Here is a 25857-nt window from a genome sequence, read left to right on the forward strand (position 1 = left end):
CTGCTGACTCAAGGAAATGGCTTCTCTGGGGTTAAATGTTCCTCCTAGCTCAGGCAGCCGTGGATAAAGTGAGGGCTAGTAAGGTATAAACACCCCAGCCCTGCTGGATTGTGTAGGGCAAGGGGGGCAAGGACTGGCACATCTGGATAGCAGAGGGCTTGGGAGCCCAAAAGCCTGGTGCAAAATCCTGGCCTCACTTTTCCTGGGTGTCAGCTCTGCTCCAGAGATTCTGACTTCAGAACTTTTTGAGCCTTAGTTTCTTTCTTTCTTAATATTTGCTTGTCTTGGCTGTGCCAGGTCTTAGTTGCAGCACGTGGCATCTTCCATCTGTTGTGGCCACCGGAGACTTCAGTTGCGGCTCGTGGGATCTGGCTCCCTGACCAGGGATCAAACCCAGGCTCCCTGCATTGGGAGTTCAGGAGTCTTAGCCACTGGACCACCAGGCAAGTCTGAGCCTTGGTTTCTTTAAGTGAAAGGTGAATGGTATCAAGTTAGGATGTTTTATTTGTCACCAAATGAATATACATTCACAGAGATAGACTGACAACATTTTTTGTAACGTTTTCCCTTGGAGCATCTCTTCATCTTTTAAAATACACCTTCATATCTGTAAAATAGAAGTGACCTCCAGCTTCCCTCCCTTTTTGAAGCTTGCCAAAGTTGCTGGTCAGGGATCCACACCTCTCTCAGGGTGTTCAGAGAATCAGTGCTGGTCAACCAAGGATGCACAGAGGAGACGCAGCTAGGAGAGTTCTCTAGGGGAGCAGGCTGGTCTTCCACACCAGAGGCTGCATGTCTTAGGGGGGTGCAGGCACGTGTTTCTTTACAAATTCCCCAGACGTTCCCTCTCTGCACTGCTGGCTGTGAATCACTGATCACCAGAAGTCACAGAAGTGAAACCTTGGCGCTGTCCTACCAAACCCTGTGGACCAGGCTCTGAATCCGTCCACCCATCTCATCCCTAGAACTTTATTCAGATGGTGACCACAGCCATGAAATTAAAAGATGCTTACTCCTTGGAAGGAAAGTTATGACCAACCTGGACAGCATATTAAAAAGCAGAGACATTATTTTGTCAACAAAGGTCCATCTAGTCAAAGCTATGGTTTTTCCAGTAGTCATGTATGGATGTGAGAGTTGGACTATAAACAAAGCTGAGTGCCAAAGAATTGATGCTTTTGAACTGTGGTGTTGGAGGAGACTCTTGAGATTCCCTTGGACTGCAAGGAGATCCAACCAGTCCATCCTGGATATCAGTCCTGGGTGTTCATTGGAAGGACTGCTGTTGAAGCTGAAACTCCAATACTTTAGCCACCTGATGGGAAGAGCTGACTCATTTGAAAGACCCTCATGCTGGGAAAGATTGAGGACAGGCGGATAAGGGGACGACAGAGGATGATATGGTTGGATGGCATCACCAACTCAATGGACATGGGTTTGGGTGGACTCTGAGAGTTGGTGATGGACAGGGAGGCCTGGCATGCTGTGGTTCTTGGGGTCACAAAGAGTCAGACACAACTGAGCGACTGAACTGAACTGAACGTGAGAACCTCCCTCAGCCCTCCACTCTTCCTAATTCTTTGAAATCCTTCTTCCATATAGTTGCCAGGATTGTCTTTTCTAAGGAGGAGCCTGCTTGTGTCATTCTCCTGATTAGGATGAAGTCCAAAGGCCTTGGAGTGACGTGCAAGGACTTTGACAGTCTTGCCACACCTCGTTTCCCATCACGCTGCCCCGCCGACCGTAGGATCCAACAATGCCATCACCCCTAGGAGGGATTCCCTGCTGGCTAAGACAGTAAAGAGTCTGCCTGCAATGAGGGAGACCCGAGTTCAATCCCTGGGTCAGGAAGATCCCCTGGGGAAAAATAATGGCAACCCACTCCAGTATTCTTGCCTGGAAAATCCCACAAGCGGAGGAGCTTGCCAGGCTATAGTCCATGGGGTCGAATAGAGTCGGACATGACTGAACAATTTCACTTTCACTTTCAACACATAAAAATGTTGTTGCTGTACTTCATGTTTGTATTTCTCGGTTTTATGACCCCTCTAATCATCTAGGAGGGTTCTGGTTTCTTTCCCCGCTGTGCTGCTACCTGGAATATCCCTGCCCATCGTTCCCTGGCAAACTTGCTTTCCCTCACCCAGCTCAATCACCACCCTCCCTATAGAGCCCTTCCAGGCCTGCAGGCCATCCTGCCCCTGCAACAGAGAGGGAGGGAGGCTTGGGACCACTTCTGTTTGTGGACTTTAAGGTATATTCTAAAAGATGAAGAAGTGCCCAGAGAAAGTTCCAAGAAAAGTTGCCATTCCATCTCTGTGAATGTATATTCATTTGATGACAACTCAAGCATCCTACTTAAGTATTCTAAACCCTTCAAAAATTTAAGTTGCCCAAATTAACTTCCTGCTCCCTACCCCCATCCATCTCACTCCAACACCCTGCTTTGAGCTAGCATAATCATCAAGTTCAAGGAGCCATATGTGTGTGTGTGTGTGTGTGCGCTAAGTCGCTTCAGTTGTGTCCAACTCTGTGAGACTACAGACTGTAGCCCACCAGGCTCCTCTGTCCATAGCATTCTCCAGGCAGGAATTTTATTATATATATGTAATAAAAACAAATTCCAAATAAATTCCAAAAATTTAACATATATATGTGGTTTTGACCAATTGCATAGTGGTAATAAAAGTAAATAAAAGTGATAATAAAAGTAAATCACACCTAAAGAAATTTAAAACATGGGGGGGGGGGGCTTATTTTCACAGAAAATAAAAATAATCTCAGTCTATAGATATGGTTTTATAGTTGAAAATATGGAGGATCAATATAAGACTTATAAGCCCCCAAATATATACATTAGAAACAAATTCAGTGAGGGACAATACCATTAAAGTAATGATTTCAAGGGAAAAAGAAGTGACATACAAACTCCAGCTGCATTTTTCAAGTGGATCTTGGCAGGCCTCCAGTCACTTGGGGTTTTGTACCTCACTGGCTACTTTAGGAAGAGGTATGCTGTGCTTTATTAAAATGCGGATATTTAGAGCAGCTATTGCTCTATTTGCAACTATTAATACTTGTGATGGGGCTTCCCAGGTGGTGCTAGTGGTAAAGAACCTGCCTGCCAATGAAGGAGACTTAAGAGATGCAGGTTCGATCCCTGGGTCAGGAAGATCCTCTGAAGGAAGGCATGGCAACCCATTCCAGTATTCTTGCCTGGAGAATCCCATGGACAGAGGAGCCTGGTGGGCTACAGTCCATGGGGTTGCACAGAGTTGGACATAGCTGAAGTGACATAGCACAGCATGGTACCACATACTTGTGATGAGAAATTTTAGATGTTAGCTTTATAATGTGCAATGTGGGTTCATGGTTTACAAAGAATTTTAGGGAGTATGTGAGTCAAAAACTGGGAAGATCAGTGCTCTGAGAAACATTAGGCCTCATTTCCAAGGGAAGTATCTGAACGTCTGGGGTGAGGGATGGAAGCAGGGCCAAGGAGCCAGGGAAAGACTCTAGGCTAGGGACGGGCATGAGGCTGGAAAAGCTGACCTGGAGGTAGAGGCCGCTCCTCCTGAGGGAGGCTGGACAGCTGTGGATACTGTTCAATCCAGGAAAAACTGAGGCCACAGCAAGGCAGTGATATTCTGAAGGTCCAGCCCAACAGGCTGGGCCAAAACAGTGTGGGAGGTCTGTCCAGTAGGCAGGTCAACCACAAAGTCCTGTATGTGAGAGGTGACGAGCCTGGGTTCCAAGGAGCCAGCCTCCACTCCCCAGCCTGGGAAGGAGACTAGCAAAGATGTGAAGACCTCAAGTAAGGACACTCAACTGCAGAAGAAGGTTCTCAACTCAGGGCAGACTGACCGCTGTAACAGCCCCATGATCTCAAAGGTTCAGTCCAGAGCAGGGTTTTTTTGTCCCTCAGGTAACAGTCCAGTGATTCAGAGACCTCAGTCCCTTCCTCCTGGAGTCTGCATCTTCTCAAGGCATCTGCTGGAGCCAGAAGAAGAGAAAGAAGACTGGAAGGAGATATTTGTGGGCCAGTTGTGAAGTGATGCTTGGCTCACTCCCGCTCATATTCCATGGGCCAGAACCCAGTTGTCTGGACACAGGAAGTGCAAGAGGGGCCGGAAACGTGTCTAGAAGACAAAGCAATGGGGTTCTGTGGCTGCATTGAGTCCTACTGGGACACGCAGGACCTGCGGGATCCACATGGTGCGCAGGCTTCTCTCTAGCTGTGGCTCAGGCTCTAGGGCATGTGGACTCAGAGTTGTGGCGTGTGGGCTTAGCTGCTCTGTGGTGTGGGGCATCTTAGTTCCCCAGCCAGGGTTGAACCCACGTTCCCAGGATTGCAAGGCAGATTCTTAACCACTGGATCACCAGGGAAACCCTGAGAAAGCAATGGGTTTAGTAAGCTGCTGACATATTTCTCACTCTCGTCATGGACCACGGGGGCCCCAGCCTATCTCTCCATGTGATTAGCAGGAGCTAACAAGGATTGATAGAGGTATACAGATGGATATATGAATGTAGATGTACAGTGTGGAGACTGGGGCAGGCCTGAAGGTGGAAGCGAATGAAAGACCCTTGAGAGCCACTCATGGCTTCTCATCTCTGTGGGCCTGAGCCTGCTCTCACACTGCAAGGGTCAGCCTTTCAGCACCGCTTGGTACATTCGTTAAAGCAAAGGTCTCCAGGATCTCCACGATATCAGAGGCAACAGAGTTGACTTAAAACTTGATGATGCCTCATAGATTTTACAAGATCCATCTCAGAAACACAGCTAGGCTCATAAAGTGATCACACGCTCTCCCATTTCATCATCCAAAAAAGAGGGACGCCACCAAAACATAGTCAAGTATTTACAAAATAAAACTGCACCCACTAAAATACACAATGTGTAGTCTGATTCCACTGTAGCACATTGCTAGTGAAATCAAGCAATACCTATTAATAATTGCTATTATTACCACAAAAAGCAAATACTCGTTGAATTCCTGTTATACTCTGGACATTGATCCAAGGGTTTTAAATGCATGTTCTCACTTATCCTATAACAACCCTATAAGGAGAGCAGTAGTACGTCTGTTTTGCAGATGAAACTCTGGGCGCTTTGGTGAATTTTCTATGGTCACACAGTAAATAACAGAGGGGGGCATTTAAGTCCAGGTTTGCCTCCCCTGGGCTTACCCTCCTAATCACAGCAATTGCCTTTTGCCTCTGCTGAGGCCCTCGTTTAAGTCACAGAGAAGAGCAGCACAGGACACAAACTCTGGAATCAGACATCCTGTCTGGGTTTAAATTCTGCTTACTTCATTTCCATGAACCTGTTTCTTTACCTGTAAAACAGGAAAAATATTAGTAGCGAATTTTATAGCATAAGAATTTAGTGAGATGTGACAGGTACAAGGCTTAGGACTCAGTAACTTTTGGCTTTTCCTATTGTGCCAGGCTTTGCAGAATGAAAAGTCAGAGAGGGGCCTTTGCACCCAAGTCTTCACTGACTCAAAGCCCAGAGGAGCAGAAGACGCTCACCACTTTCCTCACTTCGGACTTTCTCCTTCAACTGTTCCCTTACCTTTATTACCAAGGGGCCATCTCCCAACCACAAAGACAAGATTTCCATAATTTCCACCCAGATCCCAGCTAAAGACACCCAAAGAGACTTCTAAGTCAGTGATTTTCAAAAAAGGAATGAAATTCCTGTCCTTTGAAGAGAAAGGGCTTGGGGGCTGATGGTGCGTTAATGTTCAAGTACGAGTGGAAAAGCCACCCCCAGGATAGCATGTGACTGGCCTGGGGACTGAGTGACTGTGAGTGATGCGGGCGTCCAGGCCGCAGGGCTTCTCATCAGTTCCTGCCATCTGAGACTCAAGAGTCTCTCCAGGCGTGGAGAAGCAGTCATTCCATCTAAGACCTGAAGATGCGAAAACACAGAATCACTTACTCAAAGAGAATCTTAAGGTCATTGTGCCTATTCCTCTGAGGAAGAAGAGATTTAATGGTGAAACAGAGCTAACTCTGAATTGTAACTGCTTAAACTGGAAGGGGCCACCTGGATGGATGTCCCCCAAGCTTGGCCAAAGCTTGGATCTACTAGGGGTGTCAGAATATGAACCACACCCATGCTGGGGTGTCCCCATTTCCCTCCCCACCAGCCATCTGCCCCTTCTTCTGCACAGAACTGTTTTCTGCCTTCTTTAGAGGAACGAATGGTCTGAAATACTGAACTGGAAAAAGTGCTCCAGGCACACATTCGACTCCCCGGGTCCCCATGGCAGTTATTTATTGAGGGAGGAAGATGAGCCAGACTATGCATTTGTTATGTCATTAGCTCTCCCCACAACCCCCAGGGATGGAGAGTGGAACTTCATCTCACAGAGGAGGAGATTAAAAATGCTCAGTGGCTGTTCAAGGTCACACCCCTGCTAAGTGACAGATCTGAATCACTGGGCTCCTCACTGGAGCCCTTTCTCTTCTGCCAGAGATGCTGAGCTCCTTGGCTGAGGCTGCGGCCCACACAGCAGCAGTGTTCTGAGCTTCCCAGGTGACTCTAATGGGTTGCCTGGGCTTGGAACCACCACACTACATCACCTCTCCTGTAAATCAGGGATTTTTTATTCCATCTTACATCACAGATTCCTGTGTGGGGTGGGAAGCCATGGATCCCCTCTACAGAAAAATGTTTATGTACAAAAAGTTGCATGCAATTGCAGGTAATTACAGAAGTTTTGAAGCTTCTACATGGATTCCCCCAAGGTCATGAACTCAGATGAAGGTCAAGTCTGTAAATCCTTGAGCTCCAGTTACTCGGCCACACATGCAAGTTATCTGGGAGACTTTAAGCAGTTCAGATTTCCAGGCCCTATCCCAGATGTACTGATTCAGAAATCACTGAGTCTGTAAGTCTAGTAATATGTTTCCAGATGATTCTCATACATATGACCAGAAAACAGCCTTTGCATTGGTTTTAGGGAAACACCACTCTAAATGATGCCCATCTAAAGAACCAGAACTCATTTCTGTCACTTCTACCAGCTATGTAACCTCTCCAAGCTTCTATCTTCTCTTCTGTAAATGGAGATAACAACTGTCCCTATCTCATGAGGTTAATGTGGGATTAAATAAAATATTCCTTGCAAGTGTTTAGCACTGGGTCTGACATGTAAGTACCCAATAAATGTTAATTTCTCACTGATTATATAGTATTATTAATTTATCATCTATGTAATTAGCCTATGTCAATGGCTTCTTGGTGATAGAATTGGGAATAGAATCTGATTTCCAGCAGACTGTCAACAAAAATACATGAAAGACAGGAAACAATTTAAATTTTATTAAACATTAAGAATAACAGACAAAGTTTGGACTTAACAGCATAAACAGCAACCAAAACCATGGCATACAAACACCGACCTCAAGTGAACTTGTACCTGTTTAACAGATGCAGTCTTTGTGGTGTTGCCAAAAGGATAACGGTGACTATTGTTACGTTTGGTAAGGTGTTCCACATGAAAGATTTTATGCCTTAACTACTCTCTCTCTCTCTCTCTCTCTCTCTCTCACACACACACACACACACACACACACACACACACTCCTCTACATACACTTAGCCCTCAGCAAAATGTACTGCCTTTAGTTGCCAAATCCAATGCATCAAGATTAAAGACATGGCTTTGCTCATTTAAAAAATTACATTAATTGTAGAGAAAACCTAGAGGAGATCTTAGCCTCCCTAGTGGGGGCTTAGGAGCCCTTAGCTGGAAGCTGGCAGACTGAGAGCAGGTGTCCCCCACCTTCTGGAACTGCTCTGATTAAGTTTTCCTAAAAGGAACATTAGAAAGAAGGGAGGCAAACTCCTTTGCATTTTACAGAATGACCTTTGTTTTAATTTGGGATGGGGGTGGGGGTGAGAGTGACTCTACTTAAAATTCTTATCTACGCTTCTGAAAACAGACCCAAGACCTTTCAAATGTACATTTAGAATCATTGAGAGTTCCTCCCTCACAAAACCGGTAAGCTGGAAGGAACCTCTGGGCTTTTTAGCACTGTTTCCTCTCCACCCAGTGCTAGAATTCCATCTGCATGCTCATCAAGCAAATGGTCCTTCTGCTTCAAATGATGGTTTCACAGCGGCCTGTCACGTATGAAGATGAAAGGCCTGTCACTATCCTGCTCGCTGTGGGTTTTGGATTGATCAAAAGCATCCACTTTCTCAAGAGGAGGAAGTGATCACTTACAGCCCTCCCATTCCCTACCCATGTCCTCCAGGCGGCACAAGCAGAACTATAGGCTGACCAATTTTCACCTTTGCAAGTCCAATCGAAAGGATGACGTGACCTTGTCAGGGAGTCCTAGGCCACTCATTCCAAATCATGCCTATGTGATGTTGGCATAATATGATTTGAATTCATTTTTAATGGCCAAGTAATTAATCTCCGAAAGATGCTTATGATGAAAAGGTGAAAAATGACAACAGGACTCTTTTAATAGCTGCAGTCTGCAGAACTCATCTGACCCTGGATGATCCAAGTCATTCCAAATTGGGCCATGCCTTCTCATGTCATTTAGCAGAACTGCTTTATTTACTAGCTGACTGCCCTGGACAGAAGGCAGTGAGTTCAGGGGTTGAGTGCTTGTGTGTGGCGACAATGACCTACGTATAAGGCACCTGTACAGACTCCAAAGCTTTAAAATTTTTAAAACGAGGTAGGTTTCTGAAACCTCCCCTGGCACGCCAAAGAATAAGTTTTATTATGATCTTTAAATTTCTTCTGCAGAAAACATCTGTGATGCTCATCAGATACAAGCAACCTAATTTCAGAAAGACTAGTACTCAAATACAGTTTTTTTCAGTTACCATTTTAAACTTCAATGAATTTGGATGGTCTTCAGTACAATCCTCCAATACTTCTCCAGTTAAAAGATTTTACTTGTTTCTGTGCTAGTGACTATTGAACTATTCTGCTGCAATTAGTCTCTTTACCTATAAAAAGGCCAACTCCATGTTTACATGTGTCTCTGAATACCACTAATTCAGTTCTGCTTAAGTTTGCTAGAGGTTTTGTTTATTAGTTGTTTACCTGAACGAGGTTACTTCAATTCCAATATGCGTCCATCTCCCATCATAATCTGTAGCTTCAGACAAAATGAGATACCTGTAGGAATATTCCACTATTCAGATTCCCCAAGACTATGACAGTAAGAGAGAAGCATTGCTAACAGACTGACAACGAGATCACCATTAAAGAATCATTAAAGGTCATTAAAGAATCGCATACTCTGGACACAGAAAACTAGAAAATCCCACTGATAAAAGGGTATTTTAATCTTGCAGAAAATGTTTCTTTGTAACAACAGCAAAATCTCTTAACTCAAGTTAGTGAAACAAAAGAACAATCACCTTTAAAATCAAGACAGCTATCAAATTATAAATCATACACATAGCACCGATATTAACCTTATACTGTGTAAGATGCACGTGCCCATTGAGGAGAACAGAATTTTGGGGGATGCTTGCAGTGATATTTATTTTCAGGAACTCATAATTTTGAAGTGAACATTTCTGTGGCATATGCTTTTCCTAAAAATCACTGTATCATCCAATAAATATTTGACTAACATCCATTTTGTGGTTTTGGGTTTTCTTTCTGAGACCTAATAGAAAATAAGAAAACTCCTTAGATATTTTAGAGCAGAATTCGTCACAGCAAGCTTCGATACTGTTGTAAAATTTTAATTTGAAGCAGAAAACATGCTGATGTGTCAGTGACAAAATTAAAATATTCAAGACTTCAAAAACCCCCAAGCACTTCTCTGTACAACATTGATGAATATATATCTTTGCTATATAATTTTAAAACATGGAATAGTTTTCCTTTTCTCTTTGCTATATATAATATATGTCTTCCAAAATACATCGTCAGTATTTATATCTGAAAAATACTGTACAAAAAGAACTTCCTATAATTACTCTGTATAAACATTAAACAATTTAATAATCTCTCCTTTTGGTCTACAGTAAACACTTAAATTGATTGGATTAACCACAGTTTGTGACAACACCATCCCCTTCGGAGATACACCAGTGTCTTTTACATTCATTTTTCAGAAGTCCACTTAATAAGAGCACATACGTTCAAAAGAAAACAGAGAATAAGAAACGTAAGCTCCAGAATCATTAATTTATGAAGCATTCAAATATGACACCACTAAGAAAAAGGGGTTTTACAAAACATCAACTTATTAACTTAACTGATTTTAAAAACAACAAGGTATAATTCACAAAAATATATACATTACAGAAAAAATGGGGAAAACTGAATCTTAAGTAATTGAATTGTATTGAATATCGAGAGGGATGTGGAAAAAGTTAACTAGAAAATTGGGGGCTGGGGGCATGGGAAAAGAGAGAAAACAAAAGCAAACACATCAATGTCAAAAGCTGTTCCAAGATGCATTTTTTGGCTGTACACTGACGAGTTAACCCCTTGTTCTTAGACCTGGCGTTTCCCTCTGCTTCCCGGTCCTGGGGATGTTCTGGGCATGCTCAAAATACATTACTGTAATTTTTGCTTTTTAAAAGACAGTGAAATTCTCAGGTAGGGAAAATCTCCTACTTCCACTAGTAATACTCAGGCAGCATGCTCTAGCGTACAATAGGATTATTGCTTTAGGTACAGACAGTGCAAAAACACACTCTGTGTTCTATGAGAGTACTCTTACTCGCTGGAGTTGGTGGAATTAAAAGGAAACTTAGAGCAGTAAGTAAATATGGGATCTAGTAAATCTAAACAGCACTTTAAATTTGAAGACGATTATCACCAAAACTTAAAACGTGAGGAAAGCAACCTATAACTGAACGGAGCTGCAGTGTAGTGCTAAATGACTCTGTGCACCTTATTAGCATGGTAACTTACAGATTAAACAGAAACAAGAGCGTGTGGTCTTGAAAAACCGAGATCTACTATTTCAGCAGGGCTCTTCTTAGTGAACCCGAGCAGAAGGTCCTGGAAGAGTGGGTAGGAGCGCACATGAAGCCACACGGAAAGGGCGGGAGTGGGGTGAGGTGGGGGGAGCAGGAAACCCGCGCGGTCTCCTCAGTCCAGTAAAAACATGGCACCTTTCGTTTCAAGATGGCGGGCGCAAAGGGACGCATGCGCACACACGCGCGCACGCACACACGCGCGCACGCACCCGCTGACCACACAGGCGCACAAACACACACACACACACACACCCCGCTGACCACACAGCAGCATAAGCACATACACTCACACCCCGCTGACCACAAAGGAGCACGAATACACACACACACACCTCCCGCTGACCGCACAGGAGTACAAGTGTGCACACACACACACAGACACACGCACACACACATCCCAAAACGTGAGTCCGTCGTGTTGCTGCGTCTGGTAAAGTGCTGATGTCAGAAAGGTCGGTCGCTGCGGTGAAGGCCTGTCCGGGCCGCGGCCGCCCGCCGCCGCCCGCCTACAGGGGCCCGTGCCGGGCCTCGTACTTGGCTAGGATGTTCTTGCACTTGCCCAGCTCCTTGCGCAGGTCGGCCACCTCCTGGCGCAGCGCCGAGTTCTCCTTTTCCAGGAAGGACGCGCGGATGGCGATCTGGTTCTCCTTGAGGCGCCGCGCGTCGCGCGAACGCTTGGCGGCCATGTTGTTCTTCCGGCGCCGCGCCCAGTACTTGTCGTCCTGCCGGGAGACACGGGACGCGTCAGAGCGCGGCCGCCCGGGCCTCCCTCCCCGGCCATCCGTCGGCCGTCTCTCCCGCCCGGCAGAGCACAAGCCCGCCAAGTGGGGTGCAGGCCCTGCACCCCGGAAGGACAGGCCAAATTCCTTCTCTTTGTTCAACCCCTTCCTTCCCTGGGCGCCCGTGCTTTCCGGGATAAGCTGCAGTATTGCTGGAAGGCGCCCTGGCAATGTCTGTCAAGGGCTGAACAGCCACCTCACGCCTGGGCTGTCTCTCTAGGGCAGTCCTCACTCACTCGAGCACACAAGGGCGCGTTTTTACTAAAGCGCTGTCCGCAGGTGGTGACTGCAGCCATGAAATTAAAAGATGCTTACTCCTTGGAAGGAACGTTATGACCAGCCTAGACAGCATATTAAAAAGCAGAGGAATTACTTTGCCAACAAAGGTCAATCTAGTCAAAGCTAGGGCTTCCCTTGTGGCTGAGAGGTTAAAGCGTCTACCTGCAATGCGGGAGACCCGGGTTCCATCCATGGGTCGGGAAGATCCCCTGGAGAAGGAAATGGCAAACCACTCCAGTATTCTTGCCTGGAGAATCCCATGGAGGAAGGAATCTGGTACGCTACAGTTCACTGGGTCGCAAAGAGTTGGACATGACTGAGCTACTTCACTTTCACTATGTTTTTTCCTGTGGTCATGTATGGATGTGAGAGTTGGGTCATAAAGAAAGCTGAGTGCCAAATAACTGATGCTTTTCAACTATGGTGTTGGAGAAGACTCTTGAGAGTCCCTTGGACTGCAAGGAGATCCAACCAGTCCATCCTAAAGGAAATCAGTCCTGAGTGTTCGTTGGAAGGACTGATGCTAAAGCTGAAACTCCAATACTTTGGCCACCTGATGTGAAGAGCTGACTCATTTGAAAAGACCTTGATGCTGGGAAAGATTGAGGACAGGCGGATAAGGGGACGACAGAGGATGAGATGGTTGGATGGCATCACAGACTCAATGCACATGAGTTTGCGTAAACTCAGGTAGTTGGTGATGGACAGGGAGGTCTGGCGTGCTGCGGTCCATGGGGTCACCAAGAGTCGGACAAGACTGATCGACTGGATTAAACTGTCCCTAAAAGAAAAAAATGGGCAAACCCCTTCCTTGCCCCCAGGATTCAGTTATCAGTAGGAGCGTTGATAACTACATCATGATAGAGTCACACAACTATTAAACATAATGATCCCACTGAATCTGAAAGATGCTAGAGACATATCACTGTGTGGGTAGAAACAGTGGTAATTTGAAGATCAATAGGTTCTCATCCCACTTTGTGTTTATTTTTTTTTAAGGAATAGTATATATTCAGAAATAGTATAAATCCAGAAAGATTTATACCCAGCTATTAAAAGTGGTGCCTTTGGAAGGGGGATTGAAGGAGGTAGGATCTTTCAGTTTTTATGTCCTTCTGAACTATGAGAATATTCTATAATGGCATGTATACTTTGGCAATTAAAAACAAACAATAAAGTAAAATTCCATTTGCCACTGATTAATCAGTTCTTATTCATGGCTAGCATTTAAATAATTTACTCTAACTTTTTTTGTTTAACTGTTTGTTAAACAGTTAACCTCAGCCTGAGTGATGTTTGATTGTGGTCAACTTGAAACAGTCCCTTCTTTCCCCCATCACTGCTCCGTCTGCCAAAAAAAGGAAAACCTTCCTAGAAGCACTAAGAAATGTAAGTCTTCTTCCATTTACAGTGCCACCAGGTGGGTTTTGCAACCCCTTTTTTCCCCACAAATTGCAATAGTAAACTCCTCAATCCTTGCAATGCTAATCCCTGCAGTTAGTACCACCCAGAATAAGTGAGGGAGGTCAGTTCTTACCCTGCCCCGGGATTCCAAGGGGCTTTTGGCATTGGAGGAGGTCATGTGGTTTGAGGGCAAGGCTGCAAGCAAGGTGCAAGGTCAGTGGTCTGCCCCATCCTTGCCCTTTAGCCTCAGCCAACACTGCCTGAGAGGTGTGAGACAAAGTCAGTGCAGGCACCTTCTGTCTGCCTTTCACAAGCCAGTACTGTTCTCTTATTTATAAAACACTCCCAGCCTACCATACATGTCATAATAATATATAACAAAGTGAAAAACATGATCTTCATAATGGCTTAAGAATTCTTAGGAGGCTATCCTTTGGAAACCTTGGGGTAGGATTTGTTGCTTGCCCTTGGGAAAAGGGCGTGGGGAGCTGGATGAAGAGGAGAGAGCCCAGGCCAGATGGCTGGAGGGAAACTGGGAGGAGCTAAGACAGCCTAAGACTCCGTGGGGTGAGAGGGCCCATGGCATGTTAACAGTGAAACCTCCAGTTCTGATAGACGTCATCTATGTTAGTAAGCCCCAGATCCACGCCCTTGGTAAATCAGGAAATCTACCGTTCTCATCAGTGTTCCCAGATGTGTGGTTTCCAAGATGATTTGAAAGAGGGACTAACTTAGGATGTATGAGAACTTGCATACGGGGGCCAGGGAGTCGGGGTACATGAGAACAAGGCCCCGGGAAACTGGAGAAGCTGTGTTTTTGGGGAGATGGAGAAGGAGTACCACCACAGGCCTGGGAGGTTTGGGATCAGGTCTTAAGGACCAGGGGAGTCTCCAGCTGGCCTCAGTGTAACAACCGATTTCTGAGTTCTTCTCACTTCTGAGGTACTGTCACTTCCCAGCCTCCTGAGCACATGAGCAGATGAGCGAGCCAAGGTGTGAAATGTGGACCATCTCAGGTGGGAGGGGAGCTGGGAGCAGGAGTGGAGCAGGGCACACAGGAGGTGGGAGTGATGGAAGGAGGGCTGTCCCCAACAAGAAAACCAGCCTCCCTGGCTTTTGTTACCTCAGAATGGGGGTGGGGTGCAGAAGTACTGATGGGCCGATACATCACCTGTGCTCTTTCCCTCTATCTCCCAGGGGCGGAGGCCATCTGGCTCCTGAGGTACCACCACCTGGCAAAGCACCCTCAGTCCAGTCCCATTGCTTGAGGGTCTGTGTTTGATGCCACCTCCCCTCGGCAGGCCCCTTCTGACCTATCAGCACTCCCTTTTTCTCACTCGGGGTAGGAACAATGTCAGTAGCGGCTCACCTTCAAATTCCCAAGGCCCTGACTTGGCAGACACTAGCATTGGAAACATATTTGTCAAGTGAATGAATGGGTCTTTGAAAGACACCAAGGCGATTAAGCTGATTCTCAGCGAGGAACCAGTATGCCACCCCTTCACCTTCCCGGGTTGGGGGGGAGATGCCTGCTAACCCAGATGAATGGCTCCAGAAAGGAAGTGCAGGCAGTGAGGGCCGCTCCACTCACTCAGTCTGCTCACCCAGCGCTGGAGGCCGTGCACGTGGCTCCCGCCTGCCCCAGCTCAGTCCTCCTGCTGCACAAGAAACGTCTTACGGTTCTGCTTCCTGTTTCACCCGTGCTCGCGGTCTGGGGCCTGAGGCTTTGCTCACAGCTGAAGGAATCCAGGGACCACTGGCAGGAGAATGCTCTTGCCTGTTCCCCACACTGGCACGTGGAAAGGCCACGTCCAGCCATGGCGGTGGTAACATGTATAATTCCAGCACAGCAAAATGTTCACGTGGCCTCTCTGTTGCCAGGGTTACCTGGGTAATTAAAGCAGCTTGCTCCTTGCTTTAAACTTGTAAATTCAGAGACTGTGCAAGTCTGGCTAGAGGTTTTATCTACGATACAGCAGCACCTCTTCAGACTTGCCTCCACTCAAGAGGAAATCCATGCTGAATGGGCTCCCTGGTTTAGTTTAAGAAGCAAGTTCTAAAGTACACACAGAATTGTGTGACTAACACAAGGTGAGGAAAAGCAGCCGTTGAAAGAAGGTACTTAAACTGCCAGGACCTAATCCCATGGGCCCCTTTCTTATTCCATCTCTGTCTAACCATCAGTTCCCTGACTAGTTCCTATCTTCTGGTGTGTTCACTATGCACTTTCCTCCTTTGAGTCTCAGGATGACAGTTACTGGAGGTCCATGTTGTAGCCCGCATCAGGGTCAACATGCTGCAGTGACCTTTCTGGAAGCCAGCTGACTTGGGGACCCGGCTGGGTCTTATCCTAACTACCAGGGCTCACCTTGGCTTTCCTTCATCTCCATCTCCTCAGGGGTGCAATGACCACTTTGCCCTAATGCGCCTCTGAGGTCCCTTTCAGCCCAGACATTTTAGGATTCTGCATCACCGCAGGTGACCTCAGGTGCTGGAGGACAGCAGTGACAGATTTACAGGCATGTTTTCTTCCAGTGCTCTTTAGGTCTGAAAAGCAGGCATTACTGGTCTAAAGTGGTTCCAGAATAATGTCCCAAACTCCCTATTTTCCCAATGGGAGTTCTCTTCATGTGAACCATGTTTAGGTTTGAGAAGTTAGAAAAGACCTAATTATGCCTGCTTCCAATGCCTTGAATGTATACAATCACATCTCCATTGTTCATATGATTAGAAATCAGCATAAACACAGACAATTCTAAGCAATGGCTAATCAAAAATGGTTCTATTTTGGTATCAGTAGGCATGGCATAATTTTAGAAAGAATTCTCTTCCTAAGGTACCATAAATGTGTCACATTAATTTTGTTTAAGTTGTATCTGATTTCCTAAGGTAAATCTATTTTCCTTTATAAATAATGTGTCCCTTCAACAAAGTAGAGAAAAACCAATCCCAAATTAACCTTTTGTTGAGATACCCAAGTGATCACTACATGAGATGCAGAGTCAATATTACTTATAAATGGTGTCAGGAAACCCCCCAGCTTCCTTAACAAAGTCCCACCCTGCCATCCAAGGTTGGCAATGTGGAGAGAGGTCCTGTCTCTCGCTATTACTCCCTGAGGCCTACACAGAAATGGCAACAGTTAATTAGCATTAAACTCCCAAAGGAAAGGTAACCCTTGAAGACTCTGAGGTCTACGTACCCTTCCCAATAATTTTTTTTTTCCTTTCCAATCTTGAAAGATCCAGATTTGACTTCATTAGGCTTTCATGGGTTTCTTACAGATAGCAGTGGGCTTGCTTCCTTCATGGACTGCAAAGCACTTCATTTTATTGCTTTTCCTTATTTCTGCGCATTATCAAGATATGAAAGGCATAGTACAGAAGACACCCTGAGAGGAAGCAACTAGCCTTGTCACATGCTGAAAAATGGGGTGGAAAATTACCAGTCTTTGTTTACGAGCTTGTGTGCTTTTCCTGGGCTCACCCTTTTAGTCTGCCTCTTGATCCCCCTCTCTACTTGCCCACAGCCTAGTTATCAGTTCCCGTTTACCTTCAGATCGTCCGGGATGAAGACTTTGCGCGCTTTCTTAATCATGGGCTGTGGCTTCAGTTCTTCCTCGGAGAACTTGCGTTTGCGAGGGTCAAACATCTCCTGACCGGGGATGCTGGAGAGGGCGAGGTCGGCGGGGTCCGGCTCATAGCCCACTGGCACCTGGATGGTGTCGGGGTCGATGGGGCTTGGAGTATTGCGGTTGGCTGGCAGCAGCTGGCCTGGAACAACAGGGAGTTTTCATTGGTGAGCACTCTATGGAAGCCCAGGAGCGGGCTATAGACTGCCATCTACTTGATGACTCTCAGGATGAGGTGAAAGTTCTTAAGCTTACTTAAATGTGACCCCAACATCTTCTCTGAAGCACAGCAGGCTGAACACTTTACTCGTGTCAGATAGGGGGAAACAAAGACCCACGTACATATATTCACAAGCTAAATTTAAAAATGCACACGTTCATCCCTTCCTATAACACAATCCTGAAGCACCAACTATGTGGCAAGGTACTCTGCTTTTTTTACCTTTAAGGTTTCTTCCAAGTGAGTCGGGGAATCAGAATAAAATCAGCCAGTGCGATAGATTGAAGGGGTGAAAGGAAGGCCCACATGCTTGCAGAGAGCGGAGGACCGGCACATAGCACAAAGCAGGCTGGGGAGCACTCCGCAGAGAGGAGGCCTCTCTACACACAGAAATGAGCTGCAGAGGTAATCCGGGGACAGACCCAAGACAGAGGGTCGGGGTCTGAAGGAACCACAAGCAGTCTTGGGTGGCTCTGTCGGAGCACGAGTCTGAGAGAGGCAGAAGTGCAAGAGATGTCAGGAAGGTGTGCAGTCGGCATGTTCAAGAGGCCTTGAATGTCACTGAGGGGTTCTGAGCACGGAAGCAACAAGCGAGCTGAGGTTTGGAAAGACGTGCGAGGAGTGAGTGGAAGGGGACAGGACTGGGCACGGGCGGTGAGCTGGCAGGCTGCACCCTAACCCACACGTGCACTCTGGAAACACCGAGCAAGATGGAAAAGACACAGTGGAGATGCCCTAACTTCCCCCTGAGCATCTGCGCACCAAACCGTCGAAAGGCACAAAGGTCCTCAGAGCAACAAGGTGACTGCGTTCTGCAAAGTATCCTACTGGTAAACGGGAGCTTGGTGACAGACCGCAGTGTTTATGTGGGGCGCTCTGAATCCTAACTTCCAGTTTCACCTGAATTTTACAGTCACCCCTTTCACGCCCAAAGAATACACGAGAGGATAGGCCTCAGCTGGGTCTGGCCCGGGTCCTCACCTCCCTTCACTGCTGAAGGCCGGGTGTCATGTGGAACATCCTGTAGGTGCCATCAGAACCTACCCTGGGCTGAAGGGCAAAGCCGTTGGCTCGCTTTCTGGCTAAACTGTGAAACCACACTTGTCTGTTTTTCAGAAAGGCCTGGTGGGGAGCTTGCAGAATGAATGTTCTGGGTGACCTTTTGGTCCTCGGTCTGCTTTGAGCTCTCTTTGTATCCTGCTTGCCAGAGAGGAAGGGATGGGCCCCCAGGCCCTGGCAGAGGGTGGAGAGTCTCATTAGCCAAGCTCTGCTTGGTTCCAGCTTCTAGTGGCTGCTGAGATCTGCACTGGATGGTGTCAAGCCAGATTTGATCTTGTGCCTCTCAACACTGACTGAGAAAATGAACCGTGTCTGACTCACACTGGTATTTTATTTTCCCTTTAGGAACTCTCTTTGAACTTAATAATAAAGCTATCCAATTCCGCACCCCCCCCCATACAAACACACACACACACACACACACACAAAGGCATAAATACCCTCTCCTACCATCTAATTGCTCAAAGTTACTGCAAGTACTTATGTTGTATTTAAACATTATACTCTATTTCTTTATTCATGCTAAGCTTTACCCCCCCCCCCACACACACACACTCCTCCCCTACCGACCACATGGTCTTTTCATCTTTTCTCTATTTTATCCCCACCCACTTCTCCCAGTGTGCCTACTTCAGAGTTCTGCTTCTACAAAGAAAACTGCTCATTTAATGGGGTCCTCAGAAATGCTGGGTGCTGACATTCATTCATGGACATTCTAACAATAACACTTCACATGAGGCAGAATCTTTATCTGCATTCTTTTTCTTTAGTCCTTTCTTCCAATAGAAGTAGGTCAGCCCTACCTGAAGCACGGAGAAAACCTAACTGGACCGCAGATGAGTCAATGGCTTTCAGTGGCTTCCCAGCATCGCAGAGCACCCAGCAACGGACCTGCGAAACATCCAGGTCTCCCTTCTCCCAAGATACCCTTGCATCATCTTGTTTGTCTATATTTTCTACTGCATTAACTCTGTTGGACACTTCTGTTTCCTCCTTTATTCCTAAATGTCAACAGTATCCCTGAGTAACAGGGAGGAGGATCTTTATTATTTTATCCTACTTTTTGTGGATTTGCAAAATTTTATTAATAAGAATTTTCAAGTTAAGAATGAATCATTACATTAATTTTTTTAATTACCATAGATGTTCATTGCAAAATTTCAACAAATGCAGAAATGTGTCTCCCTTGCCCTCAATCCATCTCGCTGCTCTTCCCAAAGGATACCTTTAACTGTTTAGTGTGAATTTCTCAATCCTATAGGATTATACTACCCCTAGGTCTTAAATTACTCTTTCTGTATACCAGTATACCATATGCAATTACCCATATTAGTACAAACAGAACTATTCTGTTCTTTCTAAAGGGTGAGTAGTTCCCAAAATTTGGATATATAACAATTTACCTAATCATTTCCCAACTGATGCATTTTTAGGTATGTGAGTGTTTTTATAGAAGAGATTTCTAAAAGTGAGATTGCTCATACAAAAGGCAAGTATTTTTAAATTTCTAAAAGCATTGCTAAGTCTTATCTATTTATACTTGCACCAACATTTCTGAGAGTACATTTCTGTACAAATTAAATGATAATTTTTAAAATGATGCCAATCTGATTACACAAATATCACTATTGTTTAATTTACATTTCCTTCTTAGTAGTGAGACTGAACAACTCACATGTTTATTGGGTATTTATTTCTTCTCCTGTATACTCCCCTTTTATTTTTTGCTCCTTTTTAAGTGGATTTTGTTGCTTATATTTGTAAGCACTCTTTATAAAAAGAATTTTATATCGACTATGGATATAGTCATTTCATCTATTTTCTCTGTAGAAAATATTTTCTCCCAGACTATTTGTTTTCTAACTTTGCTTAGAGTTTTGCACTATTGGCGAGATCTTGCACTATAATATAGTAATAATATCTTAAAATTTTCTTCTTTATGGCTTCTAATTTCATATCTTCTCTATCCCCAAATCATACTATATGCACACATGCATACGTGTGTATATATATACACACACTATATATATGTGTACATATGTGGGTATATACATACATATACATTACTCTATGCTGCTGCTGCTGCAGCTAAGTCGCTTCAGTCGTGTCCGACTCTCTGCGACCCCATAGACGGCAGCCCAACAGGCTCCGCCGTCCCTGGGATTCTCCAGGCAAGAACACTGGAGTGGGTTGCCATTTCCTTCTCCAGTGCGTGAAAGTGAAAAGTGAAAGTGAAGTCGCTCAGTCGTGTCCAACTCTTAGCGACCCCATGGACTGCAGCCCACCAGGCTCCTCCGTCCATGGGATTTTCTAGGTAAGAGTATTGGAGTGGGGTGCCATTGCCTTTTCCACATTACTCTATACTTTAATATAATTATAATTATATTTTAGGATTTTGAGTCACCTATGATTTATTTTTGTATGACATACAAGCAAGGGCCTTTACATAATACTTTCCAAATGGCTTAATATAATGGTATTAGCAAGGTTTGGTATTTGAAAGGGCAAGTTGTGCCCTCTTTATTGTTCTTTTTAGAAGATTTTCTTCAGTATTCTTATACTCATAGAAATAGGAATTTCAGGATACATTAAATTATATTTTAAATTATTAATGGAATTTTGAATGAAGATTGAATGAAACCATAGGCTAGTATGGGGACAACTGATATCTTGAAAATATTCAATATATCCTTAGTATACTCTCCATTTTTATTATTTCACCTTTTTCTTACATCTTTAAGGCCACTTTACTCCCTTATTAGTTCTAATAGCTCTAAAAGAGTTTTCAAGGTAAATAATCTTTTCTGCCTCTAGAGATAGTCGTTGCCTCAGTGTTTATAATTCCTACTTGAAAAAACAAACAATTCACTGCATTGGCTAGGCTCTGCAAAAAAAAAAAAAAAAAAAAAAAAATGAGTAAAAGGGATGAGACTTGAATCTGTCCCAGACTTTAATGAAAATAACTTTCAATGCCTTACATCCTTAAGGTTTGTGCTAGGCCCCTGGTAGTTAACCTTTTGACAAGCTAAAACAGTTCCAACCTTCCCAGCCCTACTGCACTGACAGTTACTGTTGTTTCTTTTTTAATCAGAAATTATGTATGATAATAAGTTTCCTCAAAGGCCTTTTCAGTATCTGTTGAGATGATCACGTGTTTTGTTTTTCTCTTCTGTATTTGTTAAGTCTGAGCTTGGTATTTTTCCAAGACTTTCTCTGAAGGACCTGGGGTGGACAGGATCAACCCCATGGTGTAGACTCTGCAGTTTGCTGGAACATAGTTTTCTTTTTTCTAAAAGCATCTAAGTGAAAGTCATTTCTAGGAGAGCCAAGGAGGATTTCTGGTGGAAAGGGTGGAACAAAGGGCTTAAAATCTGGACGGAGATTAAAAGTTATCTTCAAACCAAAAATTGGCCTCTGCTTTTGTCACAGAGTAGGTATGCCTAAACCTCCAAATAGCATAATTGAAGATAGGATGTTTTCTTATTCTTACATACTTAACAAGAATCTAGCAACCTCTTTGACCCCACACAGTTATAATTTGAGTATGAAACAGCACTTTTGACTGTGTTTGCACCCACTGCTTTCAGAGGAAAACCATCATCAGGGCTCACTTCACTGCAAAACACTCTGCTTCTGAGAATCCTTACGTTACAGGGAACCAATTAACTTAGAAGCCTCCAGTAACATTCGAGGGTCCATAATGAGTGACCACATTAGGTACAGAGATTAAGTAAAGGCCTGACCAGCACATCCTAAGGATAGGGGCTTTCTGGACCCTGAGGTCTCTATTCCAACTGCAGGAACCTCTCGGCCAGTCTAACAAGCACTCTGCAAAGACAGCAGTGTCCGAAAGGCCAGAGGTCTTGCCCTCCCTCTCCCCGTGTTCTGTTACACGTGAGCCTGCAGTTCCAGGCTGAGTCTATCTCCCCAGCCCTCGCATCTGGGCTGGCCCTGTGACGAGGGCTGGCCGACAGAACATGACAGAAGTGTCAGGGTCAGCCCCGAGGCTGGGCCTAAAGAGGGCTTGCATGTCCTGCCGCTTCTCTGCAGCACTTCAGTCCCCACCAGCCACACTTCCCCTTGAGCCTGCAGTGTGGGGAGGGCTTGCGGGGGACAGGGGGCAGGCCAGTCCAGGTCAGCCCAGGGCACCTGTTCCCCAGACGGGCAAGTCCAGCCAAGATCAGCTGAGCCACTTGACCAACTCATAGCCGTTTCAGACAAGGGAACAATAATAAGCCTTCATCTGTGAATGCTACTGAGCATTTGTGAGTGTTTGGTAAACACCGTCTTGGCAACCCAACAGATCTACAGGCTGAGCTATTGTGCTCGGGGAGACACTTAGACAATAACATTAAGATTACAACAAAGTTTCAAAATGTACTGAGTAGTGGTTAAGCCATCTAGTGAGTCAGACTTGGGTTTACTTTCTCGTTCTGCTACCTAGATGTTATAAACTTGGGTGTTTATGAGTAAAGGACCCAGAAGAAATTGTCCTCACTTCCTAGTAAGGTCTATAGTAAGGACAGAACCTATGGTGAATTTTTTTCCTTTTTAAACATCTACCTCTATGACTTTTAAGTTTTTTCATCTATAAATGCAGATTACCATGCCTGTCTCATAGGGCTGTATGAGAAATGAATATGAAAAACAAATGCAAAAAAGCAAAATGGCTGTCTGATGAGGCCTTACAAATAGCTGAGAAAAGAGAAGCAAAAGGCAAAGGAGGAAAGGAAGGGTATTCCCATCTGAATGCAGAGTTCCAAAGACTAGCAAGGAGAGATAAGAAAGCCTTCCTCAGTGATCAGTGCAAGGAAATAAAGAAAAACAATAGAATGGGAAGGACTAGAGATTTCTTCAAGAAAATTAGAGATACCAAGGGAACATTTCACGCAAAGATGAGCACAATAAGGACAGAAATGGTATGGACCTAACTGAAGCAGAAGATATTAAGAAGAGGTGGCAAGAATACACAGAAGAATTATACAAAAAAGATCTTCACGACCCAGATAACCACGATGGTGTTATCACTCACCTAGAGCCAGACATCCGGGAATGCAAAGTCAAGTGGGCCTTAGGAAACATCACTACAAACAAAGCTAGTGGAGTTGATGGAATTCCAGTTGAGCTATTTCATTTGCTTAATTGGGAAAGGTGTACATCAAGTCTGTATATTGTCACCCTGCTTGTTTAACTTATATGCAGAGTACGTCATGCGAAATGCCAGGCTGGATGAAGCACAAGCTGGAATCAAGATTGCTGGGAGAAATATCAATAACCTCAGATATCCAGATGATACTACCCTTGTGGCAGAAAGCAAAGAACTAAATAGCCTCTTGATGAAAGTGAAAGAGGAGAGTGGAAAAGTTGGCTTAAAGCTCCAAATTCAGAAAACTAAGATCATGGCATCTGGTCCCATCACTTCACTGCAAATAGATGCGGAAATAAAGGAAACAGTGACAGACTATTTTTTTGGCCTCCAAAATCACTGCAGATGGTGATTGCAGCCATGAAATTAAAAGACGCTTGCTCCTTTATTAAAAAGACGCATATTAAAAAGTAGAGACACTACTTTACCAACAAAGGTCCATCTAGTCAGAGCTATGGTTTTTCCAGTAGTCATGTACGGATGTGAGAGTTGGACTATAAAGAAAGTTGAGTGCTGAAGAATTGATGCTTTTGAACTGTGGTGTTGGAGAAGATTCTTGAGAGTCCCTTGGACTGCAAGGAGACCCAGCCAGTCAATCTTAAAGGAAATCAGTCCTGAATACTCATTGGAACGACTGATGCTGAAACTCCAATACTTTGGCCACCTGATGCGAAGAACTGACTCATCTGGCAAGACCCTGATGCTGGGAAAGGTTGAAGGAAGGAGGAAAAGGGGACAAGAGAAGATGAGATGGATGGATGACATCACCAATGATGCCATAATGGCCATGAGTCTGAGTAAACTCCGGGAGTTGATGATGGACAGGGAAGCCTGGCATGCTGCAGTCCACGGGGTCACAAAGCGTCAGACACAACTGAGTGACTGAACTAAACTGATAAAGTGCTTAACATAATTCACAGTGCTTGGGAAGTAATCAGTGGTCTCCATATAAACACAAATATCAAATATCCAGAGTATGAGAAATTCTCTGGTAGTCTAGTGGTTAGGACTCTGCAGTTCCACTGCAGGTTCGATCCCTGGCTGGGAAACTCAGATTCTGCAAATTGCTTGGCCCAGCCAAAAATACAGATAGAGAAATAAATACTACGATCCCAGATACTTATAAAAACTGAATACAAAGACTGTGCCTCCTTGTCTAAGCTGGCCTGGTTTCTTCACTGAGCATCTGTGTGTGTGTGAGTGCGTGGTCAGGCATGTTCAGTTCTCTGCGACCCCATGGACTGCGGCCCACCAGGTTCCTTGGTCCACGGGATTTCCCAAGCAAGTGTGTTGCTATTTCCTTCTTGAGGTGGTCTTTCCAACCCAGGGATCAAACCTGCGTCTCCTGCACTGGCAGGCGGATTCTTTACCACTGAGCCACCTGGGAGGCATCTCTCTCATCCTTCTAACTGCTCCCCCTCCTTCCATTCGAGTCCTCACAATGCCTGGAAAACATTCTAAAAATGGACCTGGGCTTCCGCGGTGGCCCAGTGGTTAGGACTTCGCGAGGCCACTGCTGGGAGCGTGGTTTCAGTCCCTGATTGGGGAACTACAATCCCACATGCCACGTGGTGCCGCCAAAAATAAACATAAAAAATAACAATACAGACTGTGCTGGTCACCCTCCCATCTGAAACCCTTCAAAGACTTTCCACTGCCACTCCAGTCTCCGCACCCCACGGGCCTAGCCATGCGGGCCTTCCCTTCGCTCCTCACACGCCCCAAGCAGAACCCCCAGATCTGGGTCCTCAGGATCCCTTAACCTAAACATTTGCCCTGCACTGCCTGCCTGGCCCTTCTGCGTCCTTCAGTCTCCAGTGCAAATGCCATGTCCTCTCACTCTCTGACTTTCCTCTGCCTCAGCTACCAAACCACCCTATTTCATGTCCTTTGCAAAATTTATCTCCGCCCCAAATTATCTTTTGCATTTGCTTGACTTGGTCAGAGACCTCCCTTCGCTCACACGTAAGCACCTGGGGATGGGAGCCTTGTCTTCTTTGCTGCTGTATCCGCAGCTTCTAGAAGAAGCCTGCATGGGGGAGACGTTTAATACTAACCACCAAACAACCGGAAATAAATACCCCTGGTTCCTAAGGAGGACTGTTTGGGGGACTATGTTTTCTTTTTATTATATTTTACCAACTGTCTATAATGAGCCTCTTTCACTTTCAAAGACAGAAATAAAAATGAGCTTTTAAAACTGGACTTTGCTTCACTTTGCAAAGAGAAGAAGCCCCCAGAAAGGAAGAAGAGAAGAAAGAAAAGGCTTAACCGAACATTAGATTCGAAAGCATCCTTTTCAACTCCAGCAGCTGTGAATTTGTCATAACATTAGACACTTTTCTAGTG

General features: G+C 45.1%; 1 protein-coding gene across 2 annotated transcripts in view; it reads right to left on the minus strand.

Moving 5' to 3' along the window:
• Positions 1-7314: 7314 nt before the first annotated feature.
• HLF (HLF transcription factor, PAR bZIP family member) overlaps positions 7315-25857 on the minus strand; it is a 54088-nt gene continuing 35545 nt past the window's right edge. For both annotated transcript variants that reach the window (XM_065909522.1, XM_065909524.1), the window contains exons 3-4: positions 17005-17225; positions 7315-11712 (exon numbers count right to left, since the gene is read on the minus strand). In XM_065909522.1, coding sequence (XP_065765594.1) covers positions 11497-11712; positions 17005-17225 — 437 coding nt within the window. In that variant the 3' untranslated portion in view covers positions 7315-11496. The remainder of the gene's footprint in view (positions 11713-17004; positions 17226-25857) is intronic.

Source organism: Muntiacus reevesi, chromosome 18, assembly GCF_963930625.1.
Source record: "Muntiacus reevesi chromosome 18, mMunRee1.1, whole genome shotgun sequence".
Lineage (NCBI taxonomy): Eukaryota > Metazoa > Chordata > Mammalia > Artiodactyla > Cervidae > Muntiacus > Muntiacus reevesi.